Below are 14,519 nucleotides of genomic sequence, written 5' to 3' on the forward strand. Positions count from 1 at the left end.
GTGCATTCATAGGTGAAGATCAAGATTTATTTTTCTTCCCCACAAAGCCATCAGTGTGAGACAGAGTGGTGTCACCATTGACACAGGTGGATCTAATCCTCCTCTGAAGGTATGTTAAAGTCACTAGCCGGCATAATCTCACACATCATATACCCAGCTCCCAGATATATTCGCACGTACCACTAGCAAGAGCCCAAGTGGTACACATCAGGAAAGGGGACATCTCGTGTATTAGTTTCTAACTAAAGCATCTACCAGCTGCATTGCCTGTCTAGGTTCCGCCAGGGTGTCACAGTGCAGGAGGGAAGCCAGTGCCCTAAGACAGGCATGGAGCGTACAGTCGATCAAGTCCAGTCGGATTGTTCAGAGGATGGGCTCTGGATGTCAGGAGTAACTTCTGTGCCTCTGTTTGACATTCAGCGTCATGGATATTGCACCTTGGGGGAAGCTTTCAACAGACTGGACTTCTCAACTGCCATTCTAGATTCCAGAAGATTCAACTATGTAGTCCGGGTAAGTCTCTAACGCCCAAACTTATCCAGACTCTTGAGTCAAGTGGTCCACTGGAGTTGTCCTGAAGTTAGTTTCCCAAAAAAACAGCTTTTCAGGACCCCAAGTGTTTTGAGGCAAACAGAAAAGAGCCTCCTAATTTCCTTCCTCCTTATGATACGCTTCAGATGGCCCTAACGTTGACCCCAACAGGCAGGGACCTCCACAACCCTCAGTAAGTCGGTGTGTCAGTGAGCCAGTCCCTCCACTGAAAACTCATTCCAGCCCCTTCTGAGCCCATCCTACTGATACATGAGCGTGCTGCGTGCAGCAACACCAGCAAAAAAGGCTTCAGCAGGAAGCAAGCCCTCGGCTTGTTTTAGAAACTCGCACTTCTCATTGTCCTCCTTGTCCTGACTCACCTGGTCTGGGTGAGCCCAAGGCATTTTTGGTTTGAGCCACAAAACTGGATGAGTTCAGAGCACCTCACTGTGGCCGTCCAAGATTTATTTCTACCCCACGCCCATGTGATAACAATGTGCAGTCCCCTGTCTACCTGAAGCTAAAACTTTCTGTTGAGGTCTATAGCTTTCTATTTTAAACCTTATTTTGGGGGGGGGGATTTAACCAGCTTTTACAAAATATTAATGACAAAGGAAATAAAGGGGGAAAAAAGCTTAAACCTGTATTTCAAGCCATTGGTTTTTTGTATTTTTGTTGGTGGTTCACCCTGGGAGGGAGGCAGCAGCTGTTTCAGGCTCTGAAGTAGGAGGGAATTTTTCCCCCTGTGGGTGTTGGTTGGTTTGGTTTGTATTTTCTTTTTCTGTGCTGTTGGGCTTCTCAGTGACATGTCCCAGAGTCAGATGATTGCAGAAGCTCAGCCAGAGTGATGACATTCAAGCCCCCTTGAGGCCTGATCATTCACCTGTCATCTGGGCAGGCGCAGGCTCGGCCCGCACAGACCGACCTGATAAGAAGCAGGTTGGAAGCGCCGAGCTGAGCCCGTGACGCAGGAGCAGGTCTGCGCTCTCTTCGGCTAAGCCCTTCTTCCAATCCAAACGGGATGAAAATAAGAGCCCTTCTTGGGTGAAATGCTCCTGCCATTCAGCATGACTCTGCCGTTTTAAGGAGGTCACCTAGTCCTCCTCGTGCCTGCAAACTAGTCCAGGCTGGTTGGAAACAGGCCCAGAGAGATCTGGAAACTTCTGTTGCTAAGAATACGAATACTTTCCATCTTCTGTGTTAGGATAAGACACCTAGATCTGATGTCTTGTTACAAATTGATCATCAAAATGATCCATTTTTAGATTGTTTACCTTCTCACTTATTTTTCCTTTTGAAAGAAATAAAGCTAAGGAGCAAAGTACTTTCATTATCCCCATGTAAACAAATGTCAGTTCAGCAAGGTAAATGACTTGTCCGAGGTCACAGAGCTACGTATGGCAGAAAAATCAGGATTTGAAACCTGGACAGTCTGACTCCACGCCGAACTGCTAAAATAGGTCCTCTGTCAGCAGAGCACTTAAAGTGTCCTGAAGTCTGGTCCCGGCTCTGTTAACAATTTCCAGCTCTTTCGGCTCCCTGTAAAGGAGACTTTCCTTTCTCTGTAAGGGAGACTGGCCCCAACTTCACAGGGGAGCTGTGGATACATTATACATGGATGTATCCTGCAGACTAGATTTCAGATTTCATCTTGCAAAGTCAGCTCTTAATTTTTTTTCTTTCTTTTTTTTTTTTTTTTTTTTTTGGTGGTACTGGGGTTCCTGGAAGCCCTTCTACCTCCGAGCTACACTCCCAGACCTATTTTTACATTTTTATTTGGAAACAGGGTCTCCTAAGCCAGCGTGCACAGCTGGCTTCGAACCTGTGCGATCCTCCTGTCTGCCTCCCAAGCACGGGGATTACAAGCGTACGCCACCATGCCCAGCATCAGCTCCTAATATTTAGTATTACCTGCTTACCAAAACTATTGTTGATTCCCCATAAGATGCTTTTTTTCAATTTAGTTGATAAAAATGTTTTTCTCAAGCCGGGCGTGGTGGCGCACACTTGTAATCCCCACACTTGGGAGGCAGAGACAGGAGGATCACGCAGGTTCGAAGCCAAAAAAAGTATAAAATAGGTCTGTGAGTGTAGCCCGGAGGTAAAAAAAAAAAAAAAAAAAAAAAAAAAGGCTTCTAGGAACCCCCAGTACCACCACCAAAAAAAAAAAAAAAAATGTATTCTCCTCTAAAATACAATAATTGGGGAATCTGCACTTGAAGAAGACTTTAGCAGAAAGAATTTGTGTCTGATAGTATCTAGTTGCAAAATATACCATTAGTACTTTCCTTTTAATAATCTCAAAGTCAGAAATTACTGAATGCTTTCAAAGTTGATAGGTTCATAAATAGTGGAAAATATTTCTGTTTTGGAAAGAACAATCTTTTTTTTCCCCCTTCACTGTTAGAGGCCTCTGTAATTTGAGAAATAATATGTTATTTTTATAGAGAACTTAAAACAATTTAATGATAGGCACTGTGCTTTGAGGTTTTTCTTCTTAGGAACTCAATATACTTCTCATCTATTCTTCTTATCCTCAAACCAACTCTGAAAGGTAGCTTGCCAACACACTCTATCTTTCTACTCTGACCTAATGGTGGCTTAATGCCACAGTGACTGCTCGATTCCAATAAGGAGCTAAACGAATTTTGAGAGCCACTTAGGGAGGGGAAAAGGGTTTAAAACAAAAGTACATCTTCAAAAATGACTTATGTTAACCCAGGTGTGGTGCCACATGCTTGTAACCCTAGTACTTGGGAGGCTAAGACAGGAAGATTGCTGGGAGCGGAGCTTAGAGGTAGAGTGCTCCTGGGTTCAATCCCTGGTACCTCAAAAAAAGAAAGAAAGAAAATACCTTATGTTCATCCAGACAGTGTGGTGCATGCCTGTAATCCCATCTACTTGAGAGACTGGAGCAGGAGGACTGTGAGTTTGAGGCTAGCTTAGCAAGTCGAGAGACCCTGTCTCAAAAGTAAATTTTAGAAGGCTGAGGATGTAGCTCAGCTGGTGGTGGAGTGCTGGCCTAACGTGTGTGAGGCCTTGAGTTCAATGCCCAGCACCACACACACAAAGAAAAAGTTCTGATGCTTATGCTGGCTGTCATCATCCACAAAAGAGACATGCGGAGGTCAGAAGAGATGGCCAACACTGCTATCTCAAAGTGTTATCATTTTTATTCACTAAGCATAAAAATTTCATGGAATTTTGGTGATCTTAAAAAATGTGGCTGTAAACTGGAAAGATTGGTAGGTGATATTTGTATGTCATTTTAGTTGGTTTTGAACTGTGGTTGATATTCCTTTTCCCTCCCCTACACTCTCCAAATGAATTAAATACAACTTGAGCTGCATATTTTAAGGATAAGTGAAAATATTTAGAAGCAGCAATTTGCCTATTTGTGGAAAGCCATTTACAAAAACAGCTCAACTACCTCAAAAGCAGAAGCTTCCACGGCCTGAGCTAGTCACGGGGTTGAAAGTTGGTAATGAGGAGAAAGCAAGGGCGGGTTGTGCAGGGCACAGAGGCCAGAGGATAAGGTAGATCTCAGCCTTGTCTATGTCAGACTTCAGAGGCCCCCCTCTAGAGCTTCTGGTTTTAGTAGCTGAAGACTTTACCTGGGTATTGCTCATCTTAACATATTTGCCAGGTAATCCTAGTACTTGGGAAGCCAAGACAGGAGCCTATCAAAGGTTTGAGCATAGCTTCAGCAAGGAGTGAGGTTCTTGGAAACCTAGAGAGACCCTGTTTCAAAACAAAAAAATAAAGTAGGGTTGGGGGTGTAGCTCAGAGGTAGAATGTCCCTGGATTGAATCCCCAGTACCATACACACACACACACACACACACACACACACAAATTGTATATATATATATATATATATATGAATACAAGTAAAATAAAGCATCTGTCAGGTGATCCCAACGAGTTCTCACGTCTGCACACCAGCTCAGAAATGACTTTGGAGCCCAAATGTGGTAGCTTGCATAATGAATTTTAGACAAGATATGCTGAGGCATTAAATTCTGTCTATGGCTTTCGGAGCCTGTACTGTGGTCCATCAGGAATGCAGGGATGGAAACAGGGGAGCCCCACCCACATTCCATCCCTAAATTCACATTTTAGCAGCTGGAAGCCGGGCGTGGTGGCCCACACTTATAATCCCCGCGCTTGGGAGGCTGAGACAGGAGGATCGCACAGGTTCGAAGCCAGCCTCAGCTACTTAGTGAGGCTCTCAGCAACTTAGTGAGACCCTGTTTCCAAATAAAATAGAAAATAGAAAATGGGTCTGGGAGTATAGCCTGGAGGTAGAAAGCCCCTGTGTTCCACCCCCAGTACCACACACACACACACACACACACACACACACACAAATAAAATTAACTTTAAATAAAATCAACTCTAAATAAAATTAAAAAAAAAAATTTTAGCAGCTGGGATAACCTTATCAATGGCTTTACATCTCCAAACTATAAAACTAGGCTAACTATACCTGTATTGAAGCATTTTTGTGGGAATGAAAAATACAGTGGGAATATATAAGTGGATATGGAAATGTTATGTAATTTTCAAAATGTATTATAACTTATTTTTCAGTAAGGAAGTAGGATTTAAGAATATGCTCCCATCTTCCCAGGGCAATTAAAAGTAGAAGTCTCAATTTTCAGGCCAGATACAGTTGGGGAAAAGATTTGCCTATTTGCAATGGGATATTTAAGGTGCTTAAAAGAGACGTACATTTTTTTTTTGTGTGTGTGTGTGTGTGTGTGTGTCTGGGGATGGAACCCAGGGGCATTTGACCTCCAAGCTACACCCCCTGCCCTATTTTTTATTCTTTACTTTGAAACAAAGTCTCCTGAGTTGCAGAGGGCCTAAGTAGCTGAGGCTGTCCGCGAACCTCGGTCTCAGCCTCCCGAATGCTGAGATTACAAGCGTGCACCACCACACCTGGCTACATTTTTTTTTTATCCTTATGTTCTCCCGGTGAGGATCAATAATAGAAAACATCAACATTTACCTAAGCAACTACCCCTGATCCCCAGAGAGTCACTTGAGGAAACCTGGCATTATTGGGATATGATAGAAAAATAAAATAAAAACTGAATAGTGCTAATAAATATAGTGCTAATAATAATAAAAAGGGGGCCAGGCACAGTGGCACATGCCTGTAATCCCAGTACTAGGGAGATTGGGACAGGTGGATTGCAAATTCAAGACCAGCCTCAGCAACTTACCGCAAGGTTCCTATTTCAAATTAAATAGTGAAAATAGGGCCAGGGTTGTATCTTGGAGGTAGACTGCCTCTAGGTTCAACCTCTAATGGCAAAAAAAAAAAAAAAAGTGGAACAAACAGCTAAGTAATGATTATTTCTAAGTAGAGCTAAAATTGAATTCAGACTTGTCTTATCCCCAAATTTACTGTTTTCACCTGTCCCTGCCACTAGCCAGTGAGTGAAACAGGAAGATAAAATAGATACAACCCTGCCCTAGGGTCTGTTGCAAGAATCAGCCAACTACTGGTCCTTGGCCAATACAGTGTGTTTGAATGGACCATGAGCTAAGAATGATTTGTATATTTTCCCAATGTTTTAAAAAATTAAAAGAAGTACACTTCATAACACATGAAAATATGTGCAACTCAAATTGCAGTGCCCATAACTTCTCTCTTTTTTTTTTTTTTTTTTGAACACAGCTATGCTCACTTACGAGATACTGTCTAGGACTCTCCGTGCTGAAGGGCAGAGTAGGCTTCAGTCGAGCACAGCATTCTTATGGCCTGAGAGCATAAAAAATTTACTATCTGGCCTTTTACAGGAAGAACTGTTGACCCCATGCTACACTATCCAGTTGGTGATTTGAGAGCAATGCATTGAAGGAGGTCACTGGGCCCTCATCATTAGATTGAGTTTGAAAAATGGCAAGAATACAGCAGAGCCAGGAGGCCTGTGCAGTTTCAGAAATTGGGATCACTCTGGGAAGGATACTGAAAAAGTTTTCAGGGAAAAGGTGAGGTTTAAACTGGTCATGCAAAGGGACGGAGCCCAGGTTGATGGTAGACCAGGCAGGGCTCAGGTCTGTTCAGAAAAGCAAACAGACAAAAGTAGCCTAGTTTGTTTCAGAATTCGGGATCAGCTAAGGGGTTGCCACATCTGGTTGTGCGTGACCTTGGACAAGGCTCACTCCTCCACCTGTAATCTGGGAATGATGACCACAGCACGCCCCTCAGAGCTCAGCCAACGCTACGCAAGATAAGTCGTGCACCATACACTGACCATGCATGGTAAGTCCAAAGCATTGGTGGTGATTGTTCATTTCAGTACAACTAGAGAGGGAGATTTTCGGGACGACTTGACAAGAGGCTTTGAGGGGGAGGCCGCTTCATGCGACATCTATGGTAAGCAGGAAGGTGCTACTGGGAAAAGAAACAAGGGGCCCAAACACCTTGGAAAAGCGGTATTTCAGAAACTCGTGAGTTCTAATGGCTTCCAACATCCCAGATGCTATCAATTATCAAATGACAAGTCTATTACTTTGCAGTGCTAACTTTCTCCCTGTAATCCTCCTCCTTTAACGAGCACAGTCAGACTGTGCCGTGGGCAGATGTTGTTACCCATTATGGAGAAGAGGAAGCAGAGGTCAAAGAACTGGGTGATTTGCACAAAGACACCTAGCCCGGAAGGGATGCAGGCACAAATGGGACCTAAACCTAGTCCTCTTACTCCTGGTCCAGTGCTCTGTCCTCTTCCCCCACGTGGCTTGGATAGAGAATTCAGAATGGAGCCTGCCCTCTTTCATAATCACTGACACATTCTCCCATGCGTGCACTCTCCAGGAGCAGGCTCTAGGCCACATGACCTCGCTCATCACGCCCTGCTCTCTCTGTGGTCAGGGAACGAGACCAACCATAATGGTAACTGTAGCTGCCATCGTCAGCCCAGGACGGTCACTCAGAACTTGAGGACCCATTTCCCGACTGGGATAAATGGACCCGTATGTGTCAGCGGATCCAGAAAGGCAAACAAAACTTGTGGCCCCACTTTCTCTGTCCCTCTGCAGCAAAGAACACCACCACCACCTAGCCCGGTGCACATTCTTATTGTTTTCAACATCACCACCCTAAGTATATGAATATTTCCAGCAAGTTACTGCACTCTTACCACCCCTGAAAAGCATTTTCCAAAAACATGTTTTAGTTTAAGTTGACTGGCGGTTTGGCAAACAAAAAGCTGAATATGGCCCGATGACTCAAATTTAAACCCAATGCCTTAAATTAAGGGCCTGTGGCTGCCAAGTCCTAGTGGGTCGTGATGGGCCTGAGTAGCCTGGCCCTTCACACAGGTTCCTCTACCACAATGACCTGGGGTTGATTTGGTGCTGCACACACTTGGTGGCCTTCCTGGGATAGAGTGAGGCCTTACCACCAGGATCTTAAAACTGGTGGTCTCTGGAATGGAGAAGGAGCCACCACGACAGCAACAAACTCACAGCACAGGGCCATGACCCCATTTGAAAATAACTCTCAGAAGTGGTTGTAGTTGTGATGTGTTAGTATTTTTTCAATTCTCAGTATCCCCCTCAAAGATACATTTCTGAGCCCGTGGTAGCATATGTCTAGATTCTGAGTCTTCAAGAAAATGGGCATGCTTTTTTTTTTGGGGGGGGGGTCTGGGGATGGAACCCAGGGACATTCAAACTCTGAACCACACCCTCATGGGCATGCTTTTAACCCAGTGGTCTCCAAAAGAAAAATCAGAGAGAAAGATACTTCTAGGAGCATTAAAGATGACTTCTTGGGAGAGGTAGAACCTGAGAGTCTGCTTCCTTGAAGGGTGACCAAGATTTGGCTTGATGGAGAGGCAGATGGAAGGCTTCGAAGAGCAAATGGCATGACAAAAACCTGGAGATGGGAAGGAGTAGAAGCGAAGAGGAGAGATGACAGCTCAGGACTGAGGACTATGTGACACTCAGCCTCACAGAGTCACAGAAGAGCCGCAGGAGACCAGTATAAACGAGATCGCCGGGGTTGGTGGCACATGCCCGTAAGCCCAGTGCTTGAGAGGCTGAGACAGGAGGATCACAGACTTAAGGACAGGCTCAGCAAGTAGCGAGACTCTTACCAACCTAGCAAGACCCTTTTTTTAAATAAAGCTAAAAAACAGAGATGAGGGTATGGTTCAGAGGTAGAATGCACCTGGGCTAATCCCTAGTAACACACACTAAAAAAGGATCACTGAGCCAAACACTGCTCCTCAAATCCATGCAAAGCACTAAGACACCCTTGTAAATTCAGAAGTAACGGAGAGATGAAAGGTGGAGAGGTAAGTTTCTCCACTGAGGATACAATTAGTTTTTGTAAACTCAGCCCCCATTCTTTTAAGTCCCTCAGAAAGATGTTTTACTTGCAAATAATATTTACCCAATCTTGACATGCCTGGAGATTATTAATGTTACTGAAAATTTTCCTTTTCCAACTTGTCAGTGTTCAAGCTCAAAGTCAGGATGAAATTTTCCAGGTCTGTAATCTGTGTTATCCATCGAGTAAATAAGGGTTTTGGAAGCACAGGGCACTCAGTGCAGGAGGAGGCACTGCCTAATATAACCAAGAGCTTCTTGCAAAGACCTAGCTCTCCTGTGGGCACCCATCTTGGGCACTGATATGTGACAGGGCTTCTTGAGATGGGGACTCTTTCTTGCCTTTAATAACAGCACAAGAGCCAGACATGGTGGCACACACTTGTAATCCCAGCATTTGGGAGGCTGAGACCAGAGGATCTTGGTTTGCAGACAGCCTCAGCTACTTAGGCCCTTCGCAACTTAGTGAGACCCTGTTTCAAAATAAAAAGAATTAAAAATAGGGCAGGGGGTGTAGCTCAGAGGTCAAATGCCCCTTGGTTTCATCCCCAGACCTGCAAAAAGAAAAAACATCACAAGCAGGGCGTGGTGGCACACTCTTGTAATCCCAGCATTCGCCAGGCAGAGACCAAAGAATCATGGTTCACAGACAGCCTCAGCTACTTAGCAAGGCCCCATTTCAAAAATAAAGAATAAAAAAGCCGGGCGTGGTGGCACACGCTTGTAATCCCAGCACTTGGGAGGCTGAGACAGGAGGATCCCCCAGGTTCAAAGCTAGCCTCAGCTACTTAGTGAGGCTCTCAGCAACTTAGTGAGACCCTGTTTCCAAATAAAAGAGAAAATAGGTCTGGGAGTATAGCCTGGAGGTAGAAAGCCCCTGGGTTCCACCCTCAGTACCACAAAAAAATTTTTTAAATAAAGAATAAAAAAATAGAGGGCTGAGGGTATAGTTCAGAGGTAGAATGCCCCTGGGTTCCATCCCCAGTACTGCAAAAATAAATAACGGTTACACATTTCCAATCAAGTTGTAGGGACCCACTGTCATAGAAGATAGAGGAATCGGAGCATCAATTTTGTCCTTAACAATATCCCATGTGAGCCAGAGCATGCTTGGGCATCAGCCTTAGGGTTCACCTCGGTGTGGTTTTGACCTTTTCAATGAACAGAGGGGAGCTGCTATTTCTGTTGAGACTTCTGCAGGCCCCGTTGTTTAGTGTCCTTCCAGAGCTCTAGCTTCTTGCCCTTCTGGAAAGTGTTTGCATGGTAAGTGATTTACTCCTAGGGCCCCTACTGCTCCTAAAGCACGAGTCTCACACCAAATCCCGTGTGGTCAGCAGCCTGGCAGTCTGGACAACCTACTCTTGGCTTGATTATCTCATGTGACTATCATGAACCCCGACATCGGAAGCAGAGCGGGGATTTAGGTAAACTGTTGTCCAGGTCTCTTCAGTACAGTGCTCTTTGATTCTAAAAGACAAATGTATAAACACCAAGTATTTGCTGAGGGCCTGACGTGGGCAGGGGTAGAAGGTAAACAGGACTACCCCTGCCATCTTGAGGTGGGTCCCCGCTTAGACAAGTGAGGCGAGATCTTGACAGCCATGCACACAGGGAACAACGAAGAACAGCAGAGCCTGAGGTTAGGATGACGAGGGGAGGTTTTAGATAGGCTGCGAGGTCAGGGAAGGTCTCTCCAAGCTCCAGGCAGGCACATTGGAACTGAGGGAGGGGATGGAGCTGAGGCCAAAGCCCAAGTAGAACTGAGCTTGGCCTGTCCACGGAACGGAAGTCAGCCTGGGTAGCAAGGCAAAGCGAGTTCAGGAACACGGTAAACTGAGGCAGGAGGAGCAATCCAGAAGAACCTTGCCAGTTCTGGTAGGGAGCTTGGGGTTTTCCTTAAGTGCAAAGAGAATTTTGAGAATTTTAAGGGCATTTGAGAATTTTAAGCAAGGAATAGACATAACCTGCTATTTTTTTTTTTAATGCAATTGCTAGCCGGGCGTGGTGGCCCACGATTGTAATCCCAGCATTTGGGAGGCTGAGACCAGAGGATCGTGGTTCGCGGACAGCCTCAGCTACTTAGTGAGGCCCTCTGCAACTCAGTGAGACCCTGTTTCGAAATAAAAAATAGAGCAGGGGAGCCAGGCGTGGTGGCGCACACTTGTAATCCCAGCATTTGGGAGGTTGAGACAGGAGGATCCGGGTTCACAGGCAGCCTCAGCTACTTAGTGAGGCCCTCTGCAACTCAGTGAGACCCTGTTTCAAAATAAAAATAGGGCTGGGGGTATAGCTCAGAGGTAGAATGACCCTGGGTTGCATCCCCAGTACTGAGAGAAAAAAAAATACAAGTGCTATGCTAGGATGAACTGAAAGGAAGAGAAGAAACCTGCTTTAGATGTAAGTAAAGTGCAGTAGGGAGGAAATCTCCCTCCGCCCGCCCCTCTTCCTCAGATCACTTCAAATTGTGATTGATCTGCTCTCTGAGATTTGCTACCCACCATGGCTCGTAAAGAGACTTTTATGCAACTCATTGTCTCCAAAACCAGCAGAGGCTGAAGCTGAAGGGCAGGATGTAGCTTGGGCAGGCAGCGACCGTGACCGCCATCCCTTCCTCTGGTAGCACAGCACCATTCCTCACGCCCAGCCCTCACCCTGCCCACACCACGGGGTGAGGACACCGAGGAACCCCGGGGAGCCCGGCTCCCTCCTCCCTCTGCCCCCGCCCCTCCCAGCTCTCCTTCAACAGGGCCGCCAATTACTGGCATCTATGCTAAAATTGACCAGTAGAAAACAAACAGCCACTTCCAAACAGGACACTTTCCTCTGCTCCCTTTTCCTCTTGTGGCTAAGGGCAACGAATGTAACTGGCTCCGTCGCCTTGGTAAACAAACGGCTAGATACAAGCCCCCTCCCTGGAGCCTGCAGCTCTCAACACAGAAATAAGGTTAAAGGATTCTGTCCCCTTTACTACTGGCCCCACACGACACTGTCTAATGGCTCTGGACCTGCACAAGAAAGCAGACCTAACAGTTGACCCCAGGCAACTACTTCCTCTTGAGCATGCTGTTAACACACTCTGCATATTATTTTTCTCTGAAGTACCAAGCTGATTGTCAGTCACAGCATAATGTTGATATGAATTTCTAAACTCCGTGTCCCCAGAACATAACAATACATAGTATTGCTGCTATTTTTAGAGTAAAAGTTGGCCTTGCATGCTCTAGGTGCCAAATGGATTGGCCTTGACAAACTGAAGTCCTCAAGCTATCAAATACATGCTCTGTTAGACATATGTGGGCCCAAGTCATGGCTCCCACGTTACCATTGCTGATGTATCTTTAGATGAGGGTTTTAATTTGTCTTGAGTCTTGGTGTCTTTGTCAAATGAGGAGCAAACCTACCTCTTTGGGGTGTCATTGAATATTAAACAAGAGCAGGCATGTGAAGTGCCTGGCAGATTCTCTGGCACATTGTAAACATCCATTATTGTTGGCTAAATAAGACTCCATGGTATAGGTACATGTTTGTAAGGCAAAAAAAGTATCAACATTAGCTTTTACCAACAGATAGGGAGCGATTAAATGACAAATATAATAAAAATGATAGAAATATTAAAATTGAAAGCATTTGGTTGATAACACAATTGAAATATAGGATCTTTATTATTTTTTGTGTGTATGGTGCTGGGGATTGAACCCAGGGGCCTTCTACCTTGAAGCTACACCTCAGCCCTATTTTTTTATTCTTTATTTTGAAACAGGGTGTCACTAAGTTGCAGAGGGCCTCACTAAATAACTGAGGCTGGCCACAAACCTGGATCCTCCTGTCTCAGCCTCCCAATTACTGGAATTACAAGGGTGTGTCACCACGCCCTGATGAAATATAGGATCTTTAAATGTGCTGTTTTTTACCCTAGTCACTATTTTCTGACTGGTAACAATTTTACCTAACACTGTTCTCCGTATAGTGATAAAAAGCCGATAGTAATAATCTCTTGGGTATATTCTAGACAACAGGTGTAGTTGTGAGTACTTTGTGGACATATTTACTCTCCACAGCAACTTGAAGTGGGTACCTTTATTGAGGGTATTTTACAGATGGGGAAACTGAGGCAGGCAGCTTGACTTGAGAGCCCTCACTCTTGAACTCTATCATTTACACTAGGAGTTGGCCAACTATGGCCCAGGGGTCACATCTGACCTTCTGTCTGTTTTGTAAATAAAGTTTTATTTGAACACACCCATGCACATGTATTCACATATTGTCTGTGGCTGCTTTTGCACTATGACTGCAGAGCTAAGTGTTACCGAGGAGACCTTATAACCCAGAGACCCTAAACATTTACTCTTTGTCCCTTTACAGAAGTTTGCCGACCCCAGATGTCAACTTTAACTGCACAAAAAGGCAGAGATTTGGAGGAAGGAAAATATGTAATGACAATGCCTTATGTTTGGTATTTACAGCAGATTTTTACATATTTATCTCACTTGATTCTCCTAACAGTCCTGTGAGGGTTTTTTTTTTTTTTTAATTGCTATTTTAGAAATGAAGAAGCAGCCTTAGGATCCTGGATCTCCGTCACCATACCCTTAGTCATCTCCCACGACACTAGAACACTCAGAATACTTGCTCAATGAATGACAGGTGCAAAGGTCACCCTGCTGGCGAACTCGGGTCTTCTCTTCCAGGGCTCCACGGCCGCCTCGCCCCCAAAAGGGGAACTTTCCCTTGAGACAGAATGAAACAGAGCGGCTGACGTGTCATCCTCTGTCAGTTGACCAAACTTCGCGGCTCTCTTCCTTCCCCAGCTTGTCAAAGAAGATGATCTCAGCCAGTCAAAAGGCCTTTTTGTTTCCCCTTAAACGCACAGTCACAGCCTTCGGTGCTCTCGTGTCCCCGTGATTGGCTCATTTTTAGCCTAGATTAGGACCAACGCCCTCCTGAGTTGTAGTCACATGGGACCTGGGTGTTGGATGGCGGTCAGGCCGGGGCTGCGCGCTCCTCCCGCCCCCTCCACCCACCTCCCAGCCAGTGATGAGTCACAACCTCAAGTGCGGGCTCCGGGGTTTTGTTTTCTTTCATCTTGCTTTGTGGTGGTCATGTGAGGCTCATGGTATTAATAAACCATCGCCTTCGGATCTTGCCGTTGGCTAGAGAGAGAAAGGAAAGCCTTGTCCCGTCTCTTTGTACCCCTTTCACTCCTCTCTGGGCTGTGCTAGCCGGCGGCGGAGCTGAACCAGATAGGCAGGTAGCCTTCAGCACGGCCACTGTCCACGCACGTGGCCTCTACTGATGTTTTTATTTCTTGCTTCTCTTAGCAATACTCTGTCAGCCCCTGACTTTTAGAATTAATATTACTCACCAGTATTAATCCCAGCAAACCAGTCCCTGCAGGAAAAGCATGTTGGATATTGGGGGAGGGGGTTGTTGTTGTCTTATTTCAATTTCAAGTAAAATTATGTTTAGGAAATGAAGTCTGTGCATGGCTTGACAGGTGGCTGAAGGGCTCAACAGGGACAAAATGTTTAACAAGTGAACAAGTACCTGAGAAGCAGGGGAGCTCTGAGCTACCTGGGGCTTGATCCAAGCTTCACGCTCCCCTCTGCTGTACAGTTCTGAAAGTTTCACTTCGCTTCTTT

The 14,519-nt window shown here is 45.3% G+C and overlaps 1 protein-coding gene across 2 annotated transcripts in view; it reads left to right on the forward strand.

Annotated features, from left to right (window-relative positions):
• Positions 1–14,519, forward strand: part of FBXO32 (F-box protein 32) — a gene marked incomplete at both ends in the record, with an annotated part of 35,933 nt that overhangs the window by 8,901 nt on the left and 12,513 nt on the right. For both annotated transcript variants that reach the window (XM_080693523.1, XM_080693524.1), the window contains one exon: positions 421–513. In XM_080693523.1, coding sequence (XP_080549649.1) covers positions 421–513 — 93 coding nt within the window. The remainder of the gene's footprint in view (positions 1–420; positions 514–14,519) is intronic.

Source organism: Muscardinus avellanarius, assembly GCF_963383645.1.
Source record: "Muscardinus avellanarius genome assembly, chromosome: 4".
Lineage (NCBI taxonomy): Eukaryota > Metazoa > Chordata > Mammalia > Rodentia > Gliridae > Muscardinus > Muscardinus avellanarius.